The sequence below is a fragment of the Tetranychus urticae genome, chromosome 1 (genome assembly GCF_039701765.1).
Source record: "Tetranychus urticae isolate SD_2017Ah chromosome 1, NJAU_TeUrti_SD_1.0, whole genome shotgun sequence".
Lineage (NCBI taxonomy): Eukaryota > Metazoa > Arthropoda > Arachnida > Trombidiformes > Tetranychidae > Tetranychus > Tetranychus urticae.
The window spans coordinates 6,460,775-6,484,418 of NC_142958.1; the positions used below are offsets into that span (position 1 = coordinate 6,460,775).

The 23,644-nt window shown below is 32.9% G+C and overlaps 3 protein-coding genes across 5 annotated transcripts; 2 read left to right on the forward strand and 1 right to left on the reverse strand.

Moving 5' to 3' along the window:
- The first annotated feature begins 890 nt into the window (after positions 1 to 890).
- On the forward strand, positions 891 to 6,625 carry LOC107367396 (uncharacterized). Of its 3 annotated transcripts, none has more exons than XM_015935098.3 (2): positions 891 to 1,260; positions 6,066 to 6,625. In XM_015935098.3, exons 1-2 carry the CDS (start codon positions 1,143 to 1,145, stop codon positions 6,368 to 6,370), a joined length of 423 nt encoding a protein of 140 aa, XP_015790584.2. In that variant the 5' UTR covers positions 891 to 1,142; the 3' UTR covers positions 6,371 to 6,625. The 3 variants fall into 3 exon arrangements, with proteins under 3 accessions (XP_015790584.2, XP_015790582.2, XP_015790583.2); XM_015935096.3 differs by lacking the exon at positions 6,066 to 6,625 and adding an exon at positions 5,152 to 5,914 and having other exon boundaries at positions 922 to 1,260; XM_015935097.3 differs by lacking the exon at positions 6,066 to 6,625 and adding an exon at positions 5,161 to 5,914 and having other exon boundaries at positions 930 to 1,260.
- Positions 6,626 to 10,811: 4,186 nt separating this feature from the next.
- Positions 10,812 to 11,758, reverse strand: LOC149094454 (inactive hydroxysteroid dehydrogenase-like protein 1). Its single transcript, XM_089266672.1, has 2 exons — positions 11,397 to 11,758; positions 10,812 to 11,334 (listed from the first exon to the last, which is right to left on the reverse strand). The coding sequence occupies exons 1-2, from the start codon at positions 11,454 to 11,456 to the stop codon at positions 10,999 to 11,001; spliced, it is 396 nt and encodes a 131-aa protein (XP_089122798.1). The 5' UTR covers positions 11,457 to 11,758; the 3' UTR covers positions 10,812 to 10,998.
- Positions 11,739 to 23,540, forward strand: LOC107367149 (NADH dehydrogenase [ubiquinone] 1 alpha subcomplex subunit 13). The gene is made up of 2 exons (XM_015934832.2): positions 11,739 to 11,901; positions 23,091 to 23,540. The coding sequence occupies exons 1-2, from the start codon at positions 11,811 to 11,813 to the stop codon at positions 23,450 to 23,452; spliced, it is 453 nt and encodes a 150-aa protein (XP_015790318.2). The 5' UTR covers positions 11,739 to 11,810; the 3' UTR covers positions 23,453 to 23,540.
- The last annotated feature ends 104 nt before the right edge of the window (positions 23,541 to 23,644 follow it).

The following is a 23,644-nucleotide window of genomic DNA, read 5'->3' on the forward strand; positions in this document are numbered from 1 at the left end:
TAAAGCATCAAATCTCCCAACATAAGAAGTTAAATGCTATAACTTTTTTGGTAGTTTCTTAAGTGATCTAGAAATTCATAATATTACAGTCTATAGTAATATCTATTTCTCAGTCAACAATGAGAATTGTAGGTGCTACCGATCTCGAAGTATTGATGCTAAAAGTTTTGATTTAAATGGCCAAAATCTAGAGAACTATTATTCAAACAATAAAATGTTTAATCCAAGATGTGTACCAACAATTTTTATAAATGAATGTTAAGTTTCAGCTCTCTAACTGATATGGTCACAGCATTTGAAAGGTTTAACTGAAAATCGAACTTAACCGTTTCACAGAAAAGGAAAATTGTAATCTCTCAAAATAAGAGCATTTTCTGGTTGATCACCAAAAGTTACATCAGGAAAATGAGTTTCGTAAAAAGATCTGTCTCCATTATTGAAATAAAAGCAATCGAAGTTTCAACTTTGGCTTCGATTTTCTCTAAAACTATACATCGGAGAAATTTTCTAATAGCACTATTTAATTCAGTTTTCCTGTCTCTACAAATCAACGGAGTCTCGATTTGACAGAAATTAATTTTTACCCATTTTTCTCATTTGTGTCAACTTGTTCATGAATGTGTCTTTTCCTTAAAATCCTTAAAAATTTCAACTCTTTCTGATACATTTTTATATAAACAAGAAAACTCTGGATAAGTCAAAACTGTGTCTCGAGCACTTACAATTTTTGCTGTCACTTTTCCAGTAAAAATTAATTTGATGCTAAGGAAGTTGAAAATTAATATGAAAAATTGCGTAGATAGCATGAGTATATGCACCAAAGAGTTGGGCAAGTTAAGGTAAAAGCTTGTGCGCTGAGAGAAAATGTAAAAAGTCATTTTTTGATCACAAAAATAACTGCTATTTGGAGCATCTTTTCATTCCCTGTCTTCTCTATCATTCCAATCTTCTCACCATTTTCATCATCACCTTTATATTCTCGGTAATTGTAAACCATTCAAGATTGCTTCTTACAGTTGAACTTTTTCACTCTTCAAGATCAAAACTAAATCTATCAAAATATTATAACATTTATATTTGCTTATTAAAAGTTTTTCATCTCAAGTAAATTAAAGGTGAAACCATCAATTTTAACCATAAAAATGATTCAATCTGTAGCCAAACACAATTCAGTCTCACCATCATCTTCAGTCCTTCTGAATGCACTTATCTTCTTCATGTCAGTTTCAATGGTTCATTCAAACTCTCCATACAAATCGGGTAAGTCCAAGTTTTTTGTCTTAAAACAATCCATTTACCTAAAAGTATCTTAAAAATCCTTTAAACTAATATCATTCCTAAACTAAACTAATCTCAAACAAGACTCATTAAACTTGTAAAGCTAAACATTAGACTTAAACTCCCAGAACTAAACAAAATATTAATGATGATAACAAGAAAATTTCAATATTTACATTCTTTTCTAAACTAACAAGCGTTTTTGGTATAAAATAATATTCACCTTCTTTTTGTTCATGATTCAGCTTTCATGATAATTTGCCTTTCCATCTAATTATTAATCAGTTGTGACAATATGACAGCATTTGTTCAAAGTTGATTCCAGAAACAAAACTAAAACTCTTCTCGTACTTTTAACTTTGTTCACTGCCAATTTGTTTAACAAAGAAAGTTAAGAATCGAGAGTCAGCTTAGCAATTAATTTACAATGCGCTTATGTACTCGTAATTAATTTTTTTCAGCACTTAACTTTAAAATTAAATTTGGTCAAATTTTGTTAGCAACCTTTTAAAAATTGTAGCTCAAAATGGCTTCAAGTTGGCGTAAAAGGTTAAACGAAACATTTTAAAAGCACTTTATTAAATTATTTCATTTACTCGATTCACTTGCTTTAGGTAGCATTAGGAGTAAAAATGAAGTTAAAGTCGCTTCTAAATGTTTTCAATTTGACTGTTTTCTCACCTTAATGTCTACACCTTTCACTGGGCTGCGACTTAGGTGGGACCCTGCTATATTTAGCTTGAGTTGCCTCGAGCTTAATCTGGTAATTGAATTAATCTTGGTAAGAAACTTACAGATCTGATTTGTATCTAAGTCTATGTTGACTCAATATTTAACATGTTACTTGGGTTTAAGGTCAAAACTGTATAAGAGGCAGAAATGAAGAGTGAAATGATTGGAAACAGAACAAGATTACAATGAAATCTCAATCGTGTTGACTAACATATTGACTGGGAAAGATTCAAACCAATTATTGTATCAATGGGTTCAATTTATATTCAGATTCAGTTCTTAAACAATTGAATCTAAATAAGCCAGTGTTTAACACGATGGGTTCAATCTAACTGGTCTGTATAAACATTTAAAGATGTTGTCTAACCAAGAAGGGCTCATGAAAATAAAGCGAAGTTGATGATTCCATTTCCCTGTTGCATTGTATTAACATTTCTTGTTTATCATGAAAGCTTTGTTACAAAAGTTTTCATCCATATTTTCATGTTGAAATGAAGAGTGATGTAAGAAACGAAACTTATTTAACTACGATTATATCGCATACCGTTTGAATAATAAGGTAAAGTTATCATGGAATTGAGAAACAGACCAATAAAAATGATAATATCATTATAAGTCTACATTTTTATATTTCATTCAATTGTTGAGCTTATTTTATTTTCAACTTGTGAAGTTTACTGGGAGTTATGATGAAAAGTACATTATTTTTTGGAAAGAAACTAAACTCGAATCATTCCCTTTTCACCATTACTCTGAGTTTCTTCACTTTCCATCAGATTATTCTTTCAACTCTGGTGAAAGGGTGAAAGTCATGAAGGTAAAGTGAAAACCTGTCCAATGAAAAGCTATTTGAACAATTAAGTAAATCTGTTAGGTTTGTCTTTAAACACGAAAAAATTCAATTCGTTTGATGCATTGATCTTTCATTGTATAACATTAGTTAAAGGTTAATGATAACTCAAAAGCTTCGAGTAAAAAGTTGCTTTTGGTTTTAACTTTGAATCCTTTCATGATTAGAATGAGATTGATTAGTCTGAAGATCATTAAGATGAAATATGAACGAAATGGGCAAAAGATTTAAAAGCAAAATATCTTCTAATAGTGAAAAGTAAAAGTGTTGCCATTAGTAAATGAATGAGTTGAACAGATTGATACACTTTTACCTCAATCAACCTGAGAGACACAATTGGATTGATTTCTGGTAGTTTTGGGTCTTTAATCACTCAAAGGTGAAAGCTTATTGAGAGATGAATTGACAGGAATGACAGTCAACTCTGTGATACTTAAACAGGATTAAGTTAGGACAACTTTGTTTGTAACAAATTGTCTAAATCAATAAGACCATTGACTTGTCGATGTTGAAAAGGCCAAAAATGTGAATTAGAATGAAAATTTTTCATATTTTCATCATGAATCTCAATTGCTAAATTGTATTGGGAATGGATTGGATGCATTAATTTTTCAATAACAATAGTAACCTGTTAACAGGTCTTGGAGTTTGAATGATGGCAACAATCAGGGTTGTTGATGTTGTTTCAAGTAATTAGAGTTTCACCATGAAATGAAAGATAATTATGAATGTCATTCCATTTGGTAAAAGTTGAAGATTCAATATATTAACTTAAAGATTTAGCACACTTTTATCATGATCAATTAACCATGACTTGTGGACTCTAGTAACTCAATCTAACTCAACCTGTCCTTGTAGGTTTGTGCAGTGACTTTGAAGGCAGGGAAGAGCCAGTTACTTACGGTTAAACCTAACAAATTTTGACTTGACTTTCTATTCATTTATCAAACCTTATTATCATCGTTATTTGCATTGACTTGGCAAGTTGCGTTCCGCTTCTTCACATTGATTCAATTGAATCTGTGGTAATCGACTTTTCACTTTTCCCAATTACCATCAGGAAACTAAGTTTTTAACACCAAGTTAATTGGATTAGTTGATCACTGTCCAGTGACAAACGGTAGACTATTTAATCAACAGCTTCAGACTGAGTAAAGCCATGAAGCATAAAGGGAAAACCAGTAAATTCATAACTGATGAGAAGGAAAAGGTTGAAGAAAATGTTATCCCATGTTGATTGTGGCGATGATTCTGATGATAGAGTAAACAATATGTTTTGGTTAATCAATAATTCGGTGAATTAGATCTACTAGATAGAGCAATGGAAAAGGTGATGTTCATTAAAAGACTGCAGATTTACTACAGAAATGGTTAAATGTTGACCATTTAAGTGTATCAAATGTAATTAATGTCTGGTAAAGGGTAACTCGAGGTGAACCGATTGAATCAAAAGTCTAATTGTGCGCCAGAATCAACTGATTACTTGTGATTTTATTGAAATTGTGTGACAAAAATATTGACTCTGTAAATAGCATAATTCACTAACTTGAATACAATAAAATTGAGTGCCAAGTTTAACCAATCAATCAACAAGTCTATTTCTGGTAACCATTTGATTATTTAGATTCAACCATTGAATATTCAGGTTGAGAGGAAAGCCTTTTGCTCAGAATTTAAGAAAAAGAATGAAGAATGTTGGAAGAAACGAGAAAATTGTTTGAATTTAAATACAAACCAATTGAGCATAAAAGTAATAACAGTAATAACATCATTAACTAAATTGATCATTTGATTGAGTTGATTCTCTTATAAGGTAAATTTGAATGTTTTGCTTCAACCATTATTAAAGCCTTTCAAATGACAATGAAGGCGAAAAGTGTTTCAGCGAAAAGTAAATGCTAAAATAATCTAATAAAATCATTCCAATCATCACAATCATGTTTTTGAGGGAACATGAAGTTGTGAGAAATTAATTTCCGTTAATTTTGCCAATCATATTTAGATGCGATTGAACTAATCAAAAGTTGAAAGGAAGAAGAAGTAAATTAGTTAATTAGTTTATTCAATAAAAGTTTTCTTGTTGATCTATTCAACTAATTAGCTATTATTAGTTATCATTAGCTAATGAATCAAAAGTTATTAGACAATTAAGAGATTTTTAGGTTGGAATTTAATTTTTGAAATTTTCTTGTTCATCATTTTTCAATACTTTTGCTGTTCTTAACCAGCTTAAAAGCTTTGCCTAATGATTAACTTAAAGTTGTTAAAATAACTAATTAACTGATTGTTAGATGTTACAGCAGATGAAATGAGACTTACCAACAGCAATTTAATCACTGATTTGGTTCAATATTTGAAAGATGCTTCAACATTTAACGAAAGATTTAGACATTCCCAGTGTTGCCCTGAATTAGGATATTATTTGAATGGACAGGAATCAAGATCAGCATCCTCTTTGCCCTCATCATCTTCACCTTCATTATCAGCTTTGCTATTTTCTGGTTCATCGTTAATGCCCACTTCATCAAGTTCAGCCAGTCAACCATTGGGTTTGGATAAGCGAATGGGTTCTGAGTTTCTGGGCAAACGAGTTGGTTCAGAGTTTCTTGGTAAGCGTGTTGGATCCGAGTTTTTGGGTAAACGAATGGGATCGGAGTTCCTTGGACGAAGAAAAAGATCAGTTTAGCTCTGAAATCAATCGACTGTTAAGAACTGTTAAACCGAAAGAAATGATTTTCTCCTCATTTTTCATTTTAATCCTTATACCTTCATGTTGCACCAAAATAGATGAACCAAGAGATTCAGGTTTTACTGGTAAAGGTTTCAGCACAAAGGGTTTACATTAAACATTTAGGTTTCTTTGAATCGATCAAGAAAAATTGCTTTTCTTCTCTCATTCTGAATGGAAGTGAACATGAAATTATTTAAATCTTTTCTTCAATTCTTACTCATTAATTGTCTTAATTTTCCCCTCTTTTTGAATAAACTAAATGTTAACTAAAAATGAAACTAAAGCTTCAATGAATAAATACTAAACTTGAAGTTGCTAAAAAATATCTAAACATTATTTATAAATCAAAGTCCGAACTGGAAGAAAAAACTAAATATAAAAATTGACTAAAGAATTGTTGATGAGAGGAAGAGATGAATGAATTTGGACTCATATTGATGTGATTTGCTCTTTCAATTTACACTTTTCTTTCAGTTGAAACATTAAGCCCATTAGAATTATCGTATAACTCCAATCTCGAACAGTCCGAGGTTCCACCAAAGAGATACTCAGAGTTCTTGGGTGGACCCGGAAAGCGAGTCTCAGAGTTTCTTGGTGGACCAGGTAAACGAGCTCCAACCTATGGATACGTGATTGAACAGGGTAAGCAAACGCGTCCACAGTCTGTCTATTATTTGGCCAAAAAACTGTCGGAGATTCTACGAGCTTCCAACGGACCAAACCTTGGACCCTATCGACCTGGTGGATCAGAGTTTCTTGGTGGTCCAGGAAGGCGATGAGGAATACGAATAATAAACTATCCAACAGAATTTTGGAAAATGTTGAAACTTTTATGTATCCATCAAACACATTATTTCAAGATTATGTTGCCATTTATATCCAATAATTGGAAATTTCAGTTCCGTTGTTTGATGCTGAGAAAATGCGAGTTTAGATTGCAAGTTTTAATTGATTTCATTTCCAATTTTCGACTTTTGTTTCTTTAATTTTGATCAGATTGAAGGATTCCACGAATAAAATAATGAAAATGTTTACTCATTTGTAATTTATAAGCTTGATGTGTCTGGTTTGAACCCAAACTCAATGGGTTTGCACTCATAAGAGCTAAGATTCAAAAGAGCTATTCATTAAAGTTTTTCATCGAACTCTAATGATTTAATATTCGAGTCGTATTAGCCGTTTGACTCTGCGAATCAAACTTCATTTTGGTTTCGTTATTCAATGTTGTGCATTCATTCCAGTTACCGCTGAGCTAAGTTGATCAATATCACCTAAAGTCCCATGTATTTAGACACTTACTACACTTTAGCTCTTTGGAGTCTTTGCGGTGTGTTGAGTAGACATTCATTTATTAGCCTGGAGCAAAGATTATATTGGAAATTTTACATGTCAAATGAATAAGAATGTCAGAGATTAACCTTTAATTTTTCTTGCTTTTCTTTCTTCAATAAATCACCACGAAAATATGCGACAGTTAAAGGTGAGTAAATGCGAATCAATGACTTGTAACTTGTAAATTTACGAATAAACTTGATTAGTTAATAAATAAAATCATAATTTAACTAATGAATGACCGTTAACAGTTTTTTGATGGAAAGACAATCGTTTTGCTCGTTATTTCATCTTTCATTTCAAGTTATCACTTTATTATAGAGATTCTTGTCTCTCGATTCAATTTTCAATTGATTTGGGTTATTATTGTTTTAAAAGTTTAAACTTTGCCTGCGGATAAAAGGTAGCTGATGTCAACAAATATCATTGAATTTTATTACCAGCTATTATCTTCGTTAGGTTTCTTATTCCTACCTTTTCTAGGCCTTTTCACCTTTTCATACTCGACAAATAATTTCCTCTCAATTTTACCAAAGTTTGTTTTCTTCGTATTTTTTCAAATACTTTCATTTTTCATCACTTTTCTCAACAGCAAATCTATTTTGCTAACGTAATAAATTGGGTGAAATAAATGAATGTTTATCAAGAGTTATATATAAATATCAAATATACTTTAAATTTACAAATAATGAAAATATTTATTCTAGAAGTGAAGTTATCAAAACAAGTTACATTTTTGAAACACAACTCGTTTCGAACAGAATCTCTGAACATTCAAGTTCTAGCACATTTTGATTTTACAATATCATAACCTATTCTGTTTTCAATCAACTATCACCATTTGTTTGTCTAAAGTGGCATATATCATTACTATTATAACAAGGGACTTGGAATGCATTTCTTTCTAATATTGAGTTTAGTCGGTTTAAGTTGAGTGAAATTATTAGCATGAGCTTTACAAGATTTTAGTTCACTGTTCAATGATATTGGGAGACTGATGGATTTAATATTAATGGATTGAGGAAGATTTTTATGTAGTTGTACGAAAAGCTTTGACTCTCGAAACTTTCAATGTGCAGAGTTAGGACTTTTGTGCGATTGTAGGGAAATAAAAACTACTTCCATTGGTGGTATTAAGAAATTTCTCAGATCGATAGCTTTTTGGAGAATCGAGTCCAAATTTAAAACTTGAATCGCTTGTATTTCGATCTTGGAAGTAGATTTTTTCATCAAAACCATTTCTCTAGTCTAGCTTTTGATGTTTCACCAGAAAATGAACTTATTTTGTGCAATAAAATCTTCTGTTTTCCGTACAACACATAAGTTCGATTTTTAGTTAAACCGACCTCATTCTGTTACCGTGAGAGTTGGGTAGCTAGAACGCGATATTCATCAATAAAAATTGTTGGTGCATAAATAGGATTAAAAACGTTTTTTATTTGAGCGACAGTTCTCTTGTTTTTGGCCATTGAACTAAAAACTTTGAACGCCAATATTTCGAGAATGGTACCACCTACAATCGTCATTCTTCAACTGATCATTAGATATTACTGAGACATATAATATGATCAAATTTTGGATAGTTTAACAAGCTACAAGAAAAGTTAAAGCATTTTATTACTCATGTTGGGAGATTTGATGCTTTATTTGCTTTTATAAGAGTAAATGAGAGTAAATGGTTGATCAAACCCAAATCTTATGATGTTTTAGTCGTCTTATGAAGGATATTCATTAATAAATGAATGAAATCAGTTTTGATTCAATATTCAGTCATGTTATGTCATAACTCATAGTAAAATCTCAAGATTGGTGAAAGAATGATGACTGTAGGTATTGCCATTCTCGAATTATTGAAGATCAAAGTTTTTAGTTCAATGATAGATATCGAGAGAACTATCAAGAAAATGAAAAAAGTTTTCATTGCAAGGTATGGACCAAGTATTTTTGTCAATGGAGCATAAGTTTGAGTGTTCTAACCTTCATGGTTAAAGAATGAGGTCGATTTAACGGAAAATCAAACTGATCTGTTTTGCAGAGAACATAAAACTTTATTCAGCAATTGAAGTACATTTTCTGGTTGATTATCAAAAGGTGAACTAGTGGAATGATTTTGGTAGAAAAATTTGGCCCCATAATTGTATAAAATGCGATCGAAGTTTAAACTTTGAACTCGATTTTCTCGAAAACTGAGGATAAAACAAACTTTTTAATCACACGATTGGATTCAGTAAGTATTTGCCTACAAGTTTACAAAGTTTAAATTTGTGAGAAATTCATTTTCATCCATTTCTGGCCCGTTTGTGTCAATAAGTTGGTTCATTTGCTTGCATAAAGGTAAATGTTGATTCAAACGCAAATCTTATGATGTTTTAAGTCATCTTATGGAGTTTTTTCATTAATAAATCAATGAAATTAGTTTTGGTTCAATATTCAGTCATGTTATGTCATAACCCATAATAAAATCTCATGATTAATCAAAGAATGATGACTGTAGGTGTTTCCGTTCTCGAATTATTGAAGATCAAAGTTTTTAGTTCAATGATAAATATCAAGCGAACCGTCGCTCAAATGAAAAAAATGTTCGGCTCAAGATGTGTAACAACTATTTTTGTCGCCGGTGAATTATTTTGAGATCTTTAACTTATATGGTCAGTTAATACGATCGATTTAAAGGAAAATCAAACTGATCTATTTTACAGAAAATAGAGATTTTTATTTCTCAAAATAAGTCCATTTTCTGGTTGATTACAAAAAGCTAAACCAGTTACATGATTTTGGTTGAAAAATTACTATCTATAATCACGCAAAAAGCGATCGAAGTTTAGACTTTGAACTTGATTTTCTCGAAAACTATGGGCCAGACAAATTTTTAAATCACACGAATGGATTCAATTTTTATGTCTCTAGAAAGTTGCAAAGGTTAAATTTTACATTAATTCTTTTCTACCCATTTACGACGCCTTTGACTCAATTAGTTACTTCATTTGTTTGTATAAAGCTTAATGGTTGCTGAAACCTAATTGTTATGATGTTTTGAAGTGTTTTATGAAGGATATTCATCATTAAATGAATTGGTTCATACTTTTTTTGGTTTTCAGTCATATTATGACATAGATAACCTCGTGATTGATCAAAGGATAATGATTCTAATTGCTACCATTCTCGAAATATTAGCGCTCGAAGTTTTTAGGTAAATGGCCAAAATCTAGAGAACTGTTACTCGAATAAAAAAAGTGTTTAATCCAAGATGTGTACCAACAATTTTTATAAATGAATGTTAAGTTTCAGCTCTCTGACTGATATGGTCACAGCACTTGCAAGATTTAACGGAAAATCGAACTGATCTGTTTTACAGGAAAGGGAAAGCTTTATTTAGCAATCAAAGTACATTTTCTGGTTAATAATCAAAAGTTAAACTAGTGGAATGATTTTGGTAGAAAATTTGCTTCCATAACTCAACAAAAAGCGATCGCAGTTTTACCTTTGGACTCGATTTTCTAAAAATCTATCAATCAGAAAAATTTTTTAATAGCACTGACGGAAGTAGTTTTTATGTCTCTAGTCAACAGTGCAAAAGTCCTAACTCTGCAGAGTCAAAGCTTCGAAAGTCAGAGCTTTTTGCACAACTCCAAGCAATTCTTCCTCAATCCATTAATATTAAATCCATCATTCACCCAATATGTTTTTATACTTGATTTACAATATTTTCAATGAAGACAAAGAGAATCTGGTTAAGCTCACTGTTTTCTCGAGTCTCTTCGTATTATTTTTCGTATAACGAGTTTTATTTGCATTGTACTGATACTATTAGAAACATTGTTAATATTTTTAGGTTTTAAAATTTTCGATTGTTGACAAAAAGTAGTTAGAAAATAAAATTGATCGAAATATTCATTTTGAAACATTTTTTATTACGATTTAGTGCTAAAGAATTGCATTATGTTCAGTTACAAAAATTAAACAAAATCGGATAAAATAATCATTTTATGATGAACAAGCAAAATGTATAAAAAGACGGATTCGTTTTAAATGATTTGGAACCATCTTTACCAAATCTATTTGAATTTGTCTTTTCTTAAGTATCTTTAGCCCGACGACCACTTGAATCAATGTTTCTTAAATAATTCCAACTCATAAATGAATACATCCAAGATGGACACAACCATTCAAAGGCAAACCATTGGATACCATGAGACCAATAACCAGTGGTAAACTTTGTTCGGCCGATAGTTGCAATTGCTGATCGAGCAAAGCTTCTAGCATCAGGTGTAGTTATATTGGGTTTTTGAAGGAAGTTACTCCATTTGGTCATTTTTGTAGAGACATAGGAAGGAACTAAAGTTTGGACATCGATATTGTGGCTCTTGCAGTATTCGTAATCCAATGTATTACTGAACCATTCAACGAATTTCTGTTTGAGAAGAAAAAAGAAAGATGAGTAAATTGAAAGACATTTTGTGTTGATTTACATACCTTACTAGCGGAATAAACTCCCATCAAAGGTAATGGTTTGAAGCCTGCAATACTAGACATGTTGATGACGAGATCCCGACGACTGTTTATAATATACGTTTTTGGTTGATCATCAAAAGTTTACAGGGACTCAGTTTTTAGGTCCTACAAACCGACAGAGTCTAAATTTGAAAGAAATTAATTTGGACCCGTTTTTGCCCATTTGAGTCAATTTATGCAACAACGGAAAATTGTGTCTCTATTAACTAACATCGAAGCTTAAATGAAGATTATTACAATTTGTTTATAACAAATATTTTGCATTTACTAAAATCGATACTATCGATACCATCGATGAAAAGTAACAACACTACTTTCAGTCAACTTTAATATTGACTGACTGAGGTAAATTGTGGAAATTAATTTAAATCAATAATGTCTGGATTTTTTAAACAAGATATGCCACCTCCGGGTGGTTATCCACCAATCCATGTTGAGCGGATGAAATCAAAACGATTTTTATCAAGTAAGTTGAAGGGTAGAGTTACCCAAGATAAATTTAATTTCATTTTGCTTGGATCAAGATAAAGTATTTCAGATACTTGAGATCCATATCTTTCATTTTGTAATTTTTCATTAATCCCTTTTGTTTGTTGTTTAAGATTGTCAATGGAGACAACAGTTTCCTTTCTTTCCTTTCTTTTCCTTTTCCTTACATTTCAGGTTTACAAACCTTTAACTTCCTTCCGTTAACAAACAGTATATAACCCATTGGTTTTTCTCATTAATTTATGTTCAATTTATGGTCTTCTTATGTTCATTTTTGTGATTAATTTGATGTTCTCATAAATCTGTTCATCAAAGTTCTGATTTAATTAATCTCTGTTTAAAGTATTTCTGATACTATCAAGTTGAACCTTAGTTCCTTTTCTCATGTTTAATTAAAGTATTTCTAATAGTTGAAATCTTGTCTCTTTGAGTCTCAGTACTCTTATTCATCTAAATTTGGTAATTTGTCCAAAGTGCTTTTCGACTCTTAGTTGTGCCTTGCTGTCCTAATTAGCTATTCCAAGCTCATCGGTAAAAGTATTCAAATACTTAACTCAACTCATCGTGTTAAGCTTAAATAAGCTAGAGTTCAAGTCGTGTGTCTAAGACATTGACCAGATTAGTTTCCGGTTACATTGGTTAAGACTTTGGTTAACTCTGTTTGAGTTGTGGTCAGTAAAGGATTGTAATCCTAAAGTAAACTTACTACTAACAGTTCGAGTGATCCTAAAAGAACCTGAAATTCAGGATTTGGAAGGCTGAAGAATCTTCTGATTGTGTTAATTGTTTGAATTGGAATTCAACTTTAATTTAATTCAATAAATGAATAACTTTTCCTTTCAAATGGCGACCTCGGCAGGATTGCCCGAGTGCCCTGATAGTAGTGATTATTGCTTCGCGTTAGATGAAGTCGAAGGTGATGGTATTGGTGAAACGGTAACAATGACTCTGAAAGTCATGGATATTGAGACAATTAAGGTGTTTTTGAGAAAGTGGGGAATAAAGTTTATCAGTAACGCTGAAATAATCAAGAAAAAGTTCTTTGATGCTGTTCAAACTATCCTGTTATTAAATGGTGTAGCAAATGCAAGTCAAGAACTGATGGAATCAACAATGGTTGGTGATGTAATTGAAGATATGCCTTCATGGTTAACCGAGCTTCGAGAAAAGAATATTTCTGAATCAGATATTCGTGAGATAATTGTCAAAGTTGGACCTGATCCTCCAACAATGGTTTTGAATACCGAAGCTATGATTGAAAAACTGAAAGTTAGTTCACCAGCTAAACGATTGATGGTTAATATGATTTCGAAGTGGAATCGAGCTGAATTAAACCCTGTTACTGTTAAACCTAATTTAAATTTCAATGATCTAATGAGAGATTCAGAAGGTAATGATGGTGATGAAGTTTTTCAACAACCAAGTATTTCTAATACTCAGAGAAGATCTAATGATGAACATCGAGTTAGAATTGAGGATCGAAATCCTCCTAATGCTGATTTAAGTCAAAGTTATGCTGATGATTCAAGGCGTGTTGGTAACGATAATCCAAGATTAAGTATTGGCGCTGTATCGAGTGATCGTGTTAAGCCGAAGCTACCGAAATTACCCAATTTTGTTGAAGGCATGGATGCCTGGGGTTGGCTTCAGACTGTTAAACGTCAACTTAGTTTGGAACGGTGTCATGATGATGACAAATTATATGTATTGCAGAAGGCAATGGCATACGAGTTTCTACCAATCGCTAAGAAGTTAGATGAAGAATCTCACTCAAGTACTAGTTACATCCAAGCTCTGGAACTAGCTTTAAGGAACCCAGCGTGCATTTCTCAGGCAACTTCGGAATTTCATAATTTCAAATGGTCTTTTGATATGCCTCCGATTGAGTTCATAAGGAAATTAGAGCAAATGGTGTTAAAAGTGAAAGGAGAGCCTTCACCTACTGAATTCATTCAAGATATCTTAATCAGAGTTCCTGCAGAACTTAAAGATACATTGATTAGAACCAGATCAGTTAGTAACATTGATGATTTAACTGCTGCTATGGTAAATGAATATAATATTGAATTACGAAAGCGAGAGGAAAAGACTAAAGAGTCTAAAGCAGTTAAAAGTGTACCCTTCAAGCGAGATGATAAAGTCGAGAAGAAGGATGAAAGTAGGAATAATTCCTATGCAGGAAAGCAGCCTTTAAGGTGCTACAATTGTGGTCGTAATGGACATACGTCTAATGTTTGCAGACAACCACGTCGTGTAAAATCTGATTCGGGGAATCAGTCGAAATCCAATGAAAAGTTTACTCCAGCTAATTTGAGGATGGCAAATGCGCCTACATTTGGTCAAGGTGCGAGTACGAGTGGAAGTACTCCGGTTGCTAAAGAAAGTAATAATTTCATTGATGAAGGCTTAAACAAAAGCAAAATTGTGTACGCTAATGAGCAGTTAGCAAGAGCGCCTGACGCTAGTGATCTCGTTTTTATGGTAAACGAAAGAACTGATAAGGTGAAATCAGTTGAGAAGGTTGATAAACCTAAAGTTGAGTTGATTACTCGTATTGATGAATCAATCACAAACTTCCCTAAAGTAAGGTTAAATATTCATTATCCTGATAAGAAGTTCATAAGGATTGGAGATGTATTGTTGGACACTGGTGCCTGTACGTCATGTATTGACTACACTTTGTCTAGGCAGTTACAAGCATACATTTTGAGTTCAAACGTTGCAGTTCGTGGAATAATTGCAGATACCTTTCAAGCAGTGGAAGGCGCAGCGTATGCTATTCTTAAACATCCTAAAATGAAAACTTCAAAGATTATCAAGTTCCAAGTTATGAGAAACTTAGAGCCTGTTATGGTGCTAGGGAATCGGTTTGCTGATGTATTCTATGTTGGTATGCTAAATCATGGTGGCTGTTATCAAGTGAATGTAAAAGAAAACCCTGAAAGCGAATGGCATAATAATGAACTAATGTTTAGATTTTGTACTCCAGAAGAATCATTTAAATTGGTTGACAAACCTGAAGTACCATCTGTAAGTTCAGTTCAACAGAAGCAAAGCTTTTTGGATTCTTTGAATTTATCTTTTCCACCCTGGTCAGAAGCAAATGAGGATTCAAATCCTCCAGAAGTTGCAGTTAAACAAGACGTTCCTAAAGAAGTTAAACAAGTTCAACAAGATGTTGAAACTAAAAGTTTTATTAAGGAGTTTGTAATGTATCAAGAGTTTGATAACATTATACCGATGTATTTGAAGATGGAACAACCTGAGATGAGTTTAGCTGAACGTTTAAGTAATCGTATGGATCCGAATTTGAGTTCAGACCAACGATCGGAATTACTTAATGTTCTGATGAATTACACTGAAGTATTCAGTCAGAATAAGGCAGATTTGGGTTTGGTGCCATGGGAAAAATGGCCAATCAAAATCGATATTGGTGACAATGCTGTACCTTATCAACGTCCATATCCATGTACGATTGAGAAAAGAAAAGAGTATCAGAAGATCATTGCTGATTTGTTAAACAATGATATTATTGAACCGAGCGAAGCTGAAGGTGGTTCGCCGGCATTACTTATTGGAAAACCTGATGGATCTTTTCGATTGTTAAATGATTTAAGGGCAGTTAATCGGTTGACTAAAGTTATTTTTCACCCAATGCCTCGAGTTGATGATTGCTTGGAAGCAATCCGTGGAGCTAGTTATTTCAACATGTTTGATTTATATCAAGGGTATTTCCAGATTGAAATTCCTCCTAGTGAAAGAGGAAAAACTGTGTTTGTCACTCCTGATGGGAAATATCAATATAAGCGACTTCCAATGGGTCTCGCTTGTGCTCCTTTTGAATTTCAAAGATTAATGAATACAGTCTTGCATGGTCTAAATTACACAGAATGCTTAGGCTACTTTGATGATATTCCAGTTATTGGTAAAACTTGGAATGAATTGTTAACTAATACTGAATTAGTTTTGGAAAGGTTAAGAGATTGGAATCTCAAGATTAAAACTGATAAATGTAAATTTGGAGTAACTGAATTACTCTTACTTGGACATTTGGTTAATGGAGAAGGAATTCGTCCAGATCCAAGTAAAGTTACTGCACTGAAGAGATTACCTTATCCTAACTCTGTGCGACAATTACAATCGCAACTTGGATGTTATAATTATTTCTCGAGATACATCCCGAATTACTCAAAGTTAGCTGCTCCTTTATATCGTTTGGTATCAAAGGAAAGGAAATTTAAAATGTTGAAGCAAGACCATGAAGCACTTGATAATTTAAAAGCATCGTTAATCGAAACTACACTTCTTGTACATTTCAACCCTGAGTTAAGAAAGAAGTTATCTGTTGATGCAAGTGACGTTGCAGTTGGTGGTATTTTACTGCAAGAAGATGCTGATCAATCTCTTCCAGAAGGATGTGAATCCTTGAGAGATATTCCTATTGAAAATGTTAAACACTGGAAACCATTGTATTTTTTCTCTCAGAAATTAGCTAAACATCAAGAATCTTATTCAGTGTCAGAAAAGGAATGCTTAGCTGTTTTGATTGCAATCAAGAAGTTTAGACACTATCTTGATGGTGATGAATTCCTAGTTGAAACGGATCATCACGCCCTTTGTCAATTACCGAAATTAAAATTTAAGAATCAAAGGATGGAGAGATGGACAATCATTTTGTCAAGTTATAAGTTTAAAGTAGTTTACACGAAAGGTGAAACTCATGGTCCAGATTGTTTAAGTCGTTATCAAAACGAATGGGAACATAGAAAGTTGTTGGATCCCGAAGCTGATTACATTGAAAATCTGTTTTTGATTGATTTAAAGTCAATTGATAGTGATAAAGTTAGTGAACAATTAAATGAATCTGAAATTCATAGTGTTAAAACTTGTGAATCAACTATACAAAGAAGTTTTAACAACGTTTATCATTATCAAACTAATGAAAATTGGAAAGTTGATCTAGTGAATGAACAAAAAAGTGATGAAAAGATCAACAAAATCATTGAAGAGTTAACAACTAATCCTGAATCAACGTTGCATGAAAAATTTGTGTTTATTAACAATTTACTTTTCCGAAAACCAACAGTTGGACATGATGTTAATCGTGTTGTGATCAACGAAAAAGTTTTGAAAAAGTTATTTGAAGATGAACATAGTTCTCCTCTTGGTGGACACTTCGGTGTTGAGAAAACTTATTTGCAACTATCGAGAAGATTTTGGATGAATTTCTTATACGAAAAAGTTAAGGAATTATGTGCTAATTGTGTTATCTGTTATTTAAGTAAATCTAATAATTGCACTTATGCTGAACCAGGCTTAAAGCCTATTCCTCATTCAGTATTGGATAGGTTGGAGATGGACGCTCAAGGTCCAATCACATACAAACAAGGTGCTAAAAAAGTCATTCTAGTCCTGATTGACACTCTAACAAGATTTGTTTACGCAAAATTGTTTGCAAATCAAAACTCTGAAAACGTGGTAAAGTTTCTCGATGAGTACTTTAGTTTGTTTGGATTTCCGTCGATAATTCAAACAGATAGAGGTCGAAATTTCTTGTCTGGAGAAGTGGAAAATCATCTGAAACAAATTGGAATTGTTCATGAAGTTTCAAACAGTTATCACCCGCAATCGCAAGGTACTGTTGAACGCGTCAATCGAACAATTGCAGAAAGATTGAGATCAAGTATTATGGATAAAGATGATGTTAATTTAAAACAATCACTAGAGGACGCAGTTATGGCAATTAATGCCTCAGTGCATAAAGTCACTCGTTTTTCTCCTTATTATTTGGTATTTGGTCGACATCAAAAGAAGCCCATCGACATACAATTAGAGTTAGAAGTGAATAATGGACCCTCAATTGAACTTTGCAGAAAGTTAGCTAGAGAAAGACTTTTAAAACAGCAATTATATTATCAAGAAAGATTGAAATCTTCAACCAAAAGAAATCCTTTCAAGTCTGGAGACTTGTGTTACGTTAAGAATAGTGCACCATCAATAGGAACCACAAAAAAGTTGGTAAACAAGTTTTTTGGTCCTTATATTGTTATTGGGGTTAGACATGGTTCTGCTTTACTGCTTAATCCTCAAAACAAAGAAAGATTTACTGCTAATTTGGAGCTTACAAAGCCACACGTAGGTAAAATACCTGAACAATTAGCAAACTTAAGAAACACAATTATCAATGCTGAAAATGAAACCTCTTCAAATGATGAAAACTTTGCTATTGAAGATAATGCATCAACATCTTTTATAAATCAATCAATGAATCAACAACAATTAAGTGATGAGGATTGGAATCCTCCTGAAAATCAAGTTAATGATGATAATGTTAATTCCAGTTGTGCAAATCTAAGTTTAAATGTTAATTTAAATGATAATTCAGATGTAAATTCAAGCGAATCAGAAGCTGAAACTATTGCTGCCGATGAATGGATTCTTGATTTTGATCAAGTCAATCAATTTAAAACTAAGAAAAAGAAACGTAAAGTTTACCAAACAGCAAATCGAGAAATCATGAAAAATAATGTTATTTCAGATAACAATAATGATCAAAGTAGACCAACAACAAGAGCTAGAAAAATCTACTCAGTTAACTTAATTTCAATTAAGTTCTTAAAAGATAAAGATTTTGAAAGAAGCGCAAAAACGCCATTAGCTTTTAATCGCGCCACAAACAGTAACTCACCATTACAGTTACAGAGGGCGATTAGAGGAGTAACTCCTTCACTTACATTTTTGCCTCCATTGTCTTTGTGTGACAACCTGGTCAACTTACTCTTCATTGATTCAAATCAATTTCAACTCTCTTCTGATTTCAATTTAATTCTTGAATTTTTTGTGTTTAAATCTGAATTCAAATTCAGTGTTCAGTTTAACCTCTTAACTCTGTGTTCTGAAAACCTGGTTAAATTAAGTGAATTAATTGTTAATTTAATTCAATTTGAAAATTCAACTTTGTCTTTCCTAAGACCTGTGAGTTCATCATCAAGCTTTCTTAAGCTAAAATTTCAGTCTTTTAAGACTTTGGATTCACCTTTAATTGACTCTTTGAGCAATTTAATTAACTTTTGTGATCAATTTGGAATTGAAATTTTGTGTAAAGGTGAAAATTTGTTGAACTTAGTTCCAATCAGAATGTCTGTTCATGGTGAAAATGATAATTCAAATGACTCTTTCACTTCAATTGTGAGCTCAACAACTTTTGGTTTGGATTTAATGGAAAGATTAGCCGAGATAGATCGTAATCCTCGAGCTCCTGAACCTGAACTTCCAGTCGTCGATTTGGAAAGTGAACCTCCATTGATTCCGTTGTTTGATCAATTAGCTGAGCCCGAAGTTAAAACTGAACCTTCTGAAGATCTGAATCTTCCAACATCGAGTGTTAATGAAACTGATTGTGGTAAAATTCCTGTGAGAAGTGTTCCAGAAGTTGAACTTAAACAAGTTAAGTTTGCTCCTGATGTTGAAGTTAGATCAAGAACTTCAAGTGTTTCAAGTAAATCGTCAAAATCTGATGATGTTAAGATCACTATTGATCAATCTCAGGTTAAAGAGAAACCAATTAAGGTAAATTGGCCAACATTTAGTTATCCTGATCGAGTTTGTAAAGAAAAATTCTGGGAAAGGAATCAAAGGGAAAAGTTTAACAGGATGATGATTCCTAATCCTCTGCCTCATCGAACTGAGTTTGGTTTGAAACGTTTTGAACGCCCTGAACCAGTTAATTTTGATCAATTGGAAGAAGAAGTGGACCATAGTCCTTATCCTCCACCAGATCGTAATCAAGGTAGAAGAAATTGTGAATTTCCTGCTCCTGTACCTCCACCAGACTCAAGTTATCCGACTCACATGCAATATGAGTTTCTTGAAAAAGCAAAAGAATCTGTAATTCACGATATTGAACAAGCAGAAGCTGATAAATCATGGTTTGGATTGTTTATCAAGGAGAAGATACAATTCAATGTTTTGGAAACTGATTTATCTAATGTTAAATTTGATAGCCTTCGTAAAGGTTTGCCTGCTTCTCATGTTGTCCATGCTGATTTAACTCGATTGAAAGATTTGGTTGTTTGTAACCTTTGTGAACAAATTGCTATCAATCCGAAAATTTGTTCAAATTGTTCAAAAACTTATTGCTTTGGTTGTATCCGCTGGCTTCAAAGCCTACCTCAAGATTTGGATTTACCGAAGATTGATTCACTGGATTCATTTATGTGTATCTATCAAAGATGCGTTATTGGTGCTGAGAAAAATGGTTATCCAAAGTATTCCGAGATCGATAATCTCGAAGTTAAGAAGTTTTTCGAGGAAGCCATCTACAAATGTCATAGGAAATTTTGCACCTCTCAGCTTATTCGTCATAATCTTTTGTATCATCTACAAACTTGTAGACTTGGCCCTGTCGATTTTCAATTTGACAAAACTTTGCAAATTGTTTCATTTGTCTCTGGTCCGATTCGTGATGAATTGAATAAGAAACCTACGAGAATTACTTCGCTTTTGCCTGCACATTTGAAAAAGCAGCAACCTCATCTCACTCACGAACAAGATTGGGCTCAAAGAGCGATGATTTGGGGATTTCTAATCAAGAGTTATAAGGTTGGAGATATTACACCTTTACAAATGAGAGCTCAAGCTAATTTTGGCAATAGTTATTGGAATAACTTAGAACGTCAAAGAGATCCCACTGCACCTTTATGCGAAAAAGAAGAGTTTGCTCTTAAACTAGGATTTCCGAGTGTTTCAAAGGTACCGATACCTGATGTTCCTCGAAGATGGCCAACTACAAGATGTAGTACTGTTCCTCATTATTTATTGAGAGATTCAATCAATTGGAAGAGATGGTTCCATTACCAAAATGCTGATAATGATGATGCCTCTTCGATCTCAACTACTTCGTCAATGGTTCTGTATGCTTTAGATATAGAGGATCCGAAATCCCCTTTCAATCCATTCGAAAGATTAGCTCCTGCTGAAGTTGAACAAGCTGAAGATTGTTTGATTGAGCATTTTCCCTGTTGTTTTAATTATGCTGCTAAATATAAGGAGCCTAAACAATCAACGAAACCTGATACTATTGCTGCAGTTGAAAGAAGAAAAAGAAGACTAGCAATTGCTTTTGAGAATCGACCCAAAGCAAACATTCCGCCTTTGCTTGAAGAACAAGTTCAAGTTTTAAATGAAGTCTCTTCAAATTGCGAGGATAAACATTTGATCTTTTCAATCAATATGTTTTGCTGTGGTATCAATGAATGGGGAAAAGTTAGACCTCGTCCTTGTTGGGTAGTTATCGTTGATGGTAACTTAGACGTTGTCTATGAAACTTTTGTGAGATACAGAGAAGCTGATCAGATGGATTCTCAATTTCATGGATTGACCTTAGCTGATCTTAAGAATGCAAGAAACTTAAACACAGTTCGTGACCAAGTTACGAGATTTCTTGTATGCGCTAAGAAGATAGTTGGTTATGGTATTCACAATCATTTGATTAACTTAGGACTCACTAGGAAGGAAATAGGTGTTCTCAAGCATAAGTTTAGAGATATCACAAACTTTTATTCACCTTATCTTGAACACCCAATGAATCTTCACGCAATAGCCTTCTTATGGTTCACTGGTTATGTTTTGCCTGAAACTGTACATTCACCTGTAGTGGAAGCAATTACAGCAATGAGGCTTTACCTTTTGCAATGGATGGAGATTGAAAAGAGCGCTAACCTTCATGAAGGAATACATAATGAGAACGCTGCACAAACTTGTGGTAACAGAATTACCTCTGCACTTCTCTACGATTTTTGCGAAGGAGTAAGATTTGGAATTGTTAAATGGCCAGAGGAATGGAAACGGAATCCTCGTAAAATCAAAATTCCTGAATTCAATGAAAATTGTGTTCTACCTTCGAAATATATCATGAAGAAGAAGAATGAAATGGCTAAACCAGATTATCGTCGAGCTCAGAGAGGAAAAGAAACGATGCCTACACCTCAATCAAGATCTCATCAATTGTATTCAATGTTAAAAGGAAAGAGATCAAGTTCCTCAGCATCCTCATCCTCATCACCTCCTAAGAATTTAAAGCCATTGGAAAAGCCATGCAGTTCGAAAAGTTTGCCTAACGAAGATGAAGTTGATTCCGAAGATCCTTTCTCTACATCAAAATGAATCTGAAATTCATCTTAGGGATCTTAGTCAAAGGGTGCGGATATGAAGGGTAGAGTTACCCAAGATAAATTTAATTTCATTTTGCTTGGATCAAGATAAAGTATTTCAGATACTTGAGATCCATATCTTTCATTTTGTAATTTTTCATTAATCCCTTTTGTTTGTTGTTTAAGATTGTCAATGGAGACAACAGTTTCCTTTCTTTCCTTTCTTTTCCTTTTCCTTACATTTCAGGTTTACAAACCTTTAACTTCCTTCCGTTAACAAACAGTATATAACCCATTGGTTTTTCTCATTAATTTATGTTCAATTTATGGTCTTCTTATGTTCATTTTTGTGATTAATTTGATGTTCTCATAAATCTGTTCATCAAAGTTCTGATTTAATTAATCTCTGTTTAAAGTATTTCTGATACTATCAAGTTGAACCTTAGTTCCTTTTCTCATGTTTAATTAAAGTATTTCTAATAGTTGAAATCTTGTCTCTTTGAGTCTCAGTACTCTTATTCATCTAAATTTGGTAATTTGTCCAAAGTGCTTTTCGACTCTTAGTTGTGCCTTGCTGTCCTAATTAGCTATTCCAAGCTCATCGGTAAAAGTATTCAAATACTTAACTCAACTCATCGTGTTAAGCTTAAATAAGCTAGAGTTCAAGTCGTGTGTCTAAGACATTGACCAGATTAGTTTCCGGTTACATTGGTTAAGACTTTGGTTAACTCTGTTTGAGTTGTGGTCAGTAAAGGATTGTAATCCTAAAGTAAACTTACTACTAACAGTTCGAGTGATCCTAAAAGAACCTGAAATTCAGGATTTGGAAGGCTGAAGAATCTTCTGATTGTGTTAATTGTTTGAATTGGAATTCAACTTTAATTTAATTCAATAAATGAATAACTTTTCCTTTCAAAGTAATGAATATACTTTTTTCTTGACCTTTGTTTATTTTTGTGTTACTCTTGTATATATTTTTGTCCATTAATCTTGCTTTTTTCAATCATTATTTCAGATTTCAACCTATTCTTATTTGGTGTGGCAGCTTCCATATACACCATCCATCTTAAACGTAATAAGTCAAATTTAAGAACCCTTGGAAATATTGAAGTATCCAATGCTCTAATTGCTCTTGAGCCATTTATCGAGGCTGAACGAGATAGAATGTATCTGAAAAACTTGATTAGATTGCGAGATGAAGAAGCCGAAACAATGAAACGATTCCCTGATTGGGTACCAGGAACATTATTTGGTTTACCAAGATACAAGACTTTACCGAACGAAGTTAACCCAACAGCTGAGATCAGCGAATACTGGATGTTTAGGCCAATGTATAACAAACTAGATTACGTTTACCCTGACAGACATCTTGTGTAAATATTTAATGTTTTAATAGAGATGTAATTATTGTTATGGTTAATCATAATGGTTAAAATAGCCATTAAACGCCACTTTTCACCATTTAGTTAACCAGTCTGGTTACAAAACTACAAATTTAATTGCGCGCCATCTACTGATTACCTGTTATTACAAAGCATTGTCCAATAGATTTTGTCTGCTGTCGAAATT

What these genes read in the sequence shown, in the direction of transcription:
- LOC149094454 (XM_089266672.1), bottom strand. Translation starts at nt 11,456, where the DNA reads ATGTCTAGTATTGCAGGCTTCAAACCATTACCTTTGATGGGAGTTTAT. An exon ending in GAGTTTATTCCGCTAGTAAG is followed by an intron (nt 11,335 to 11,396) that starts GTATGTAAATCA and finishes CTTCTCAAACAG; the next exon opens with AAATTCGTTGAATGGTTCAG.
- LOC107367149 (XM_015934832.2), top strand. Translation starts at nt 11,811, where the DNA reads ATGTCTGGATTTTTTAAACAAGATATGCCACCTCCGGGTGGTTATCCA. An exon ending in ATCAAAACGATTTTTATCAA is followed by an intron (nt 11,902 to 23,090) that starts GTAAGTTGAAGG and finishes TCATTATTTCAG; the next exon opens with ATTTCAACCTATTCTTATTT.
- LOC107367396 (XM_015935096.3), top strand. Translation starts at nt 1,143, where the DNA reads ATGATTCAATCTGTAGCCAAACACAATTCAGTCTCACCATCATCTTCA. An exon ending in AAACTCTCCATACAAATCGG is followed by an intron (nt 1,261 to 5,151) that starts GTAAGTCCAAGT and finishes ACTGATTGTTAG; the next exon opens with ATGTTACAGCAGATGAAATG.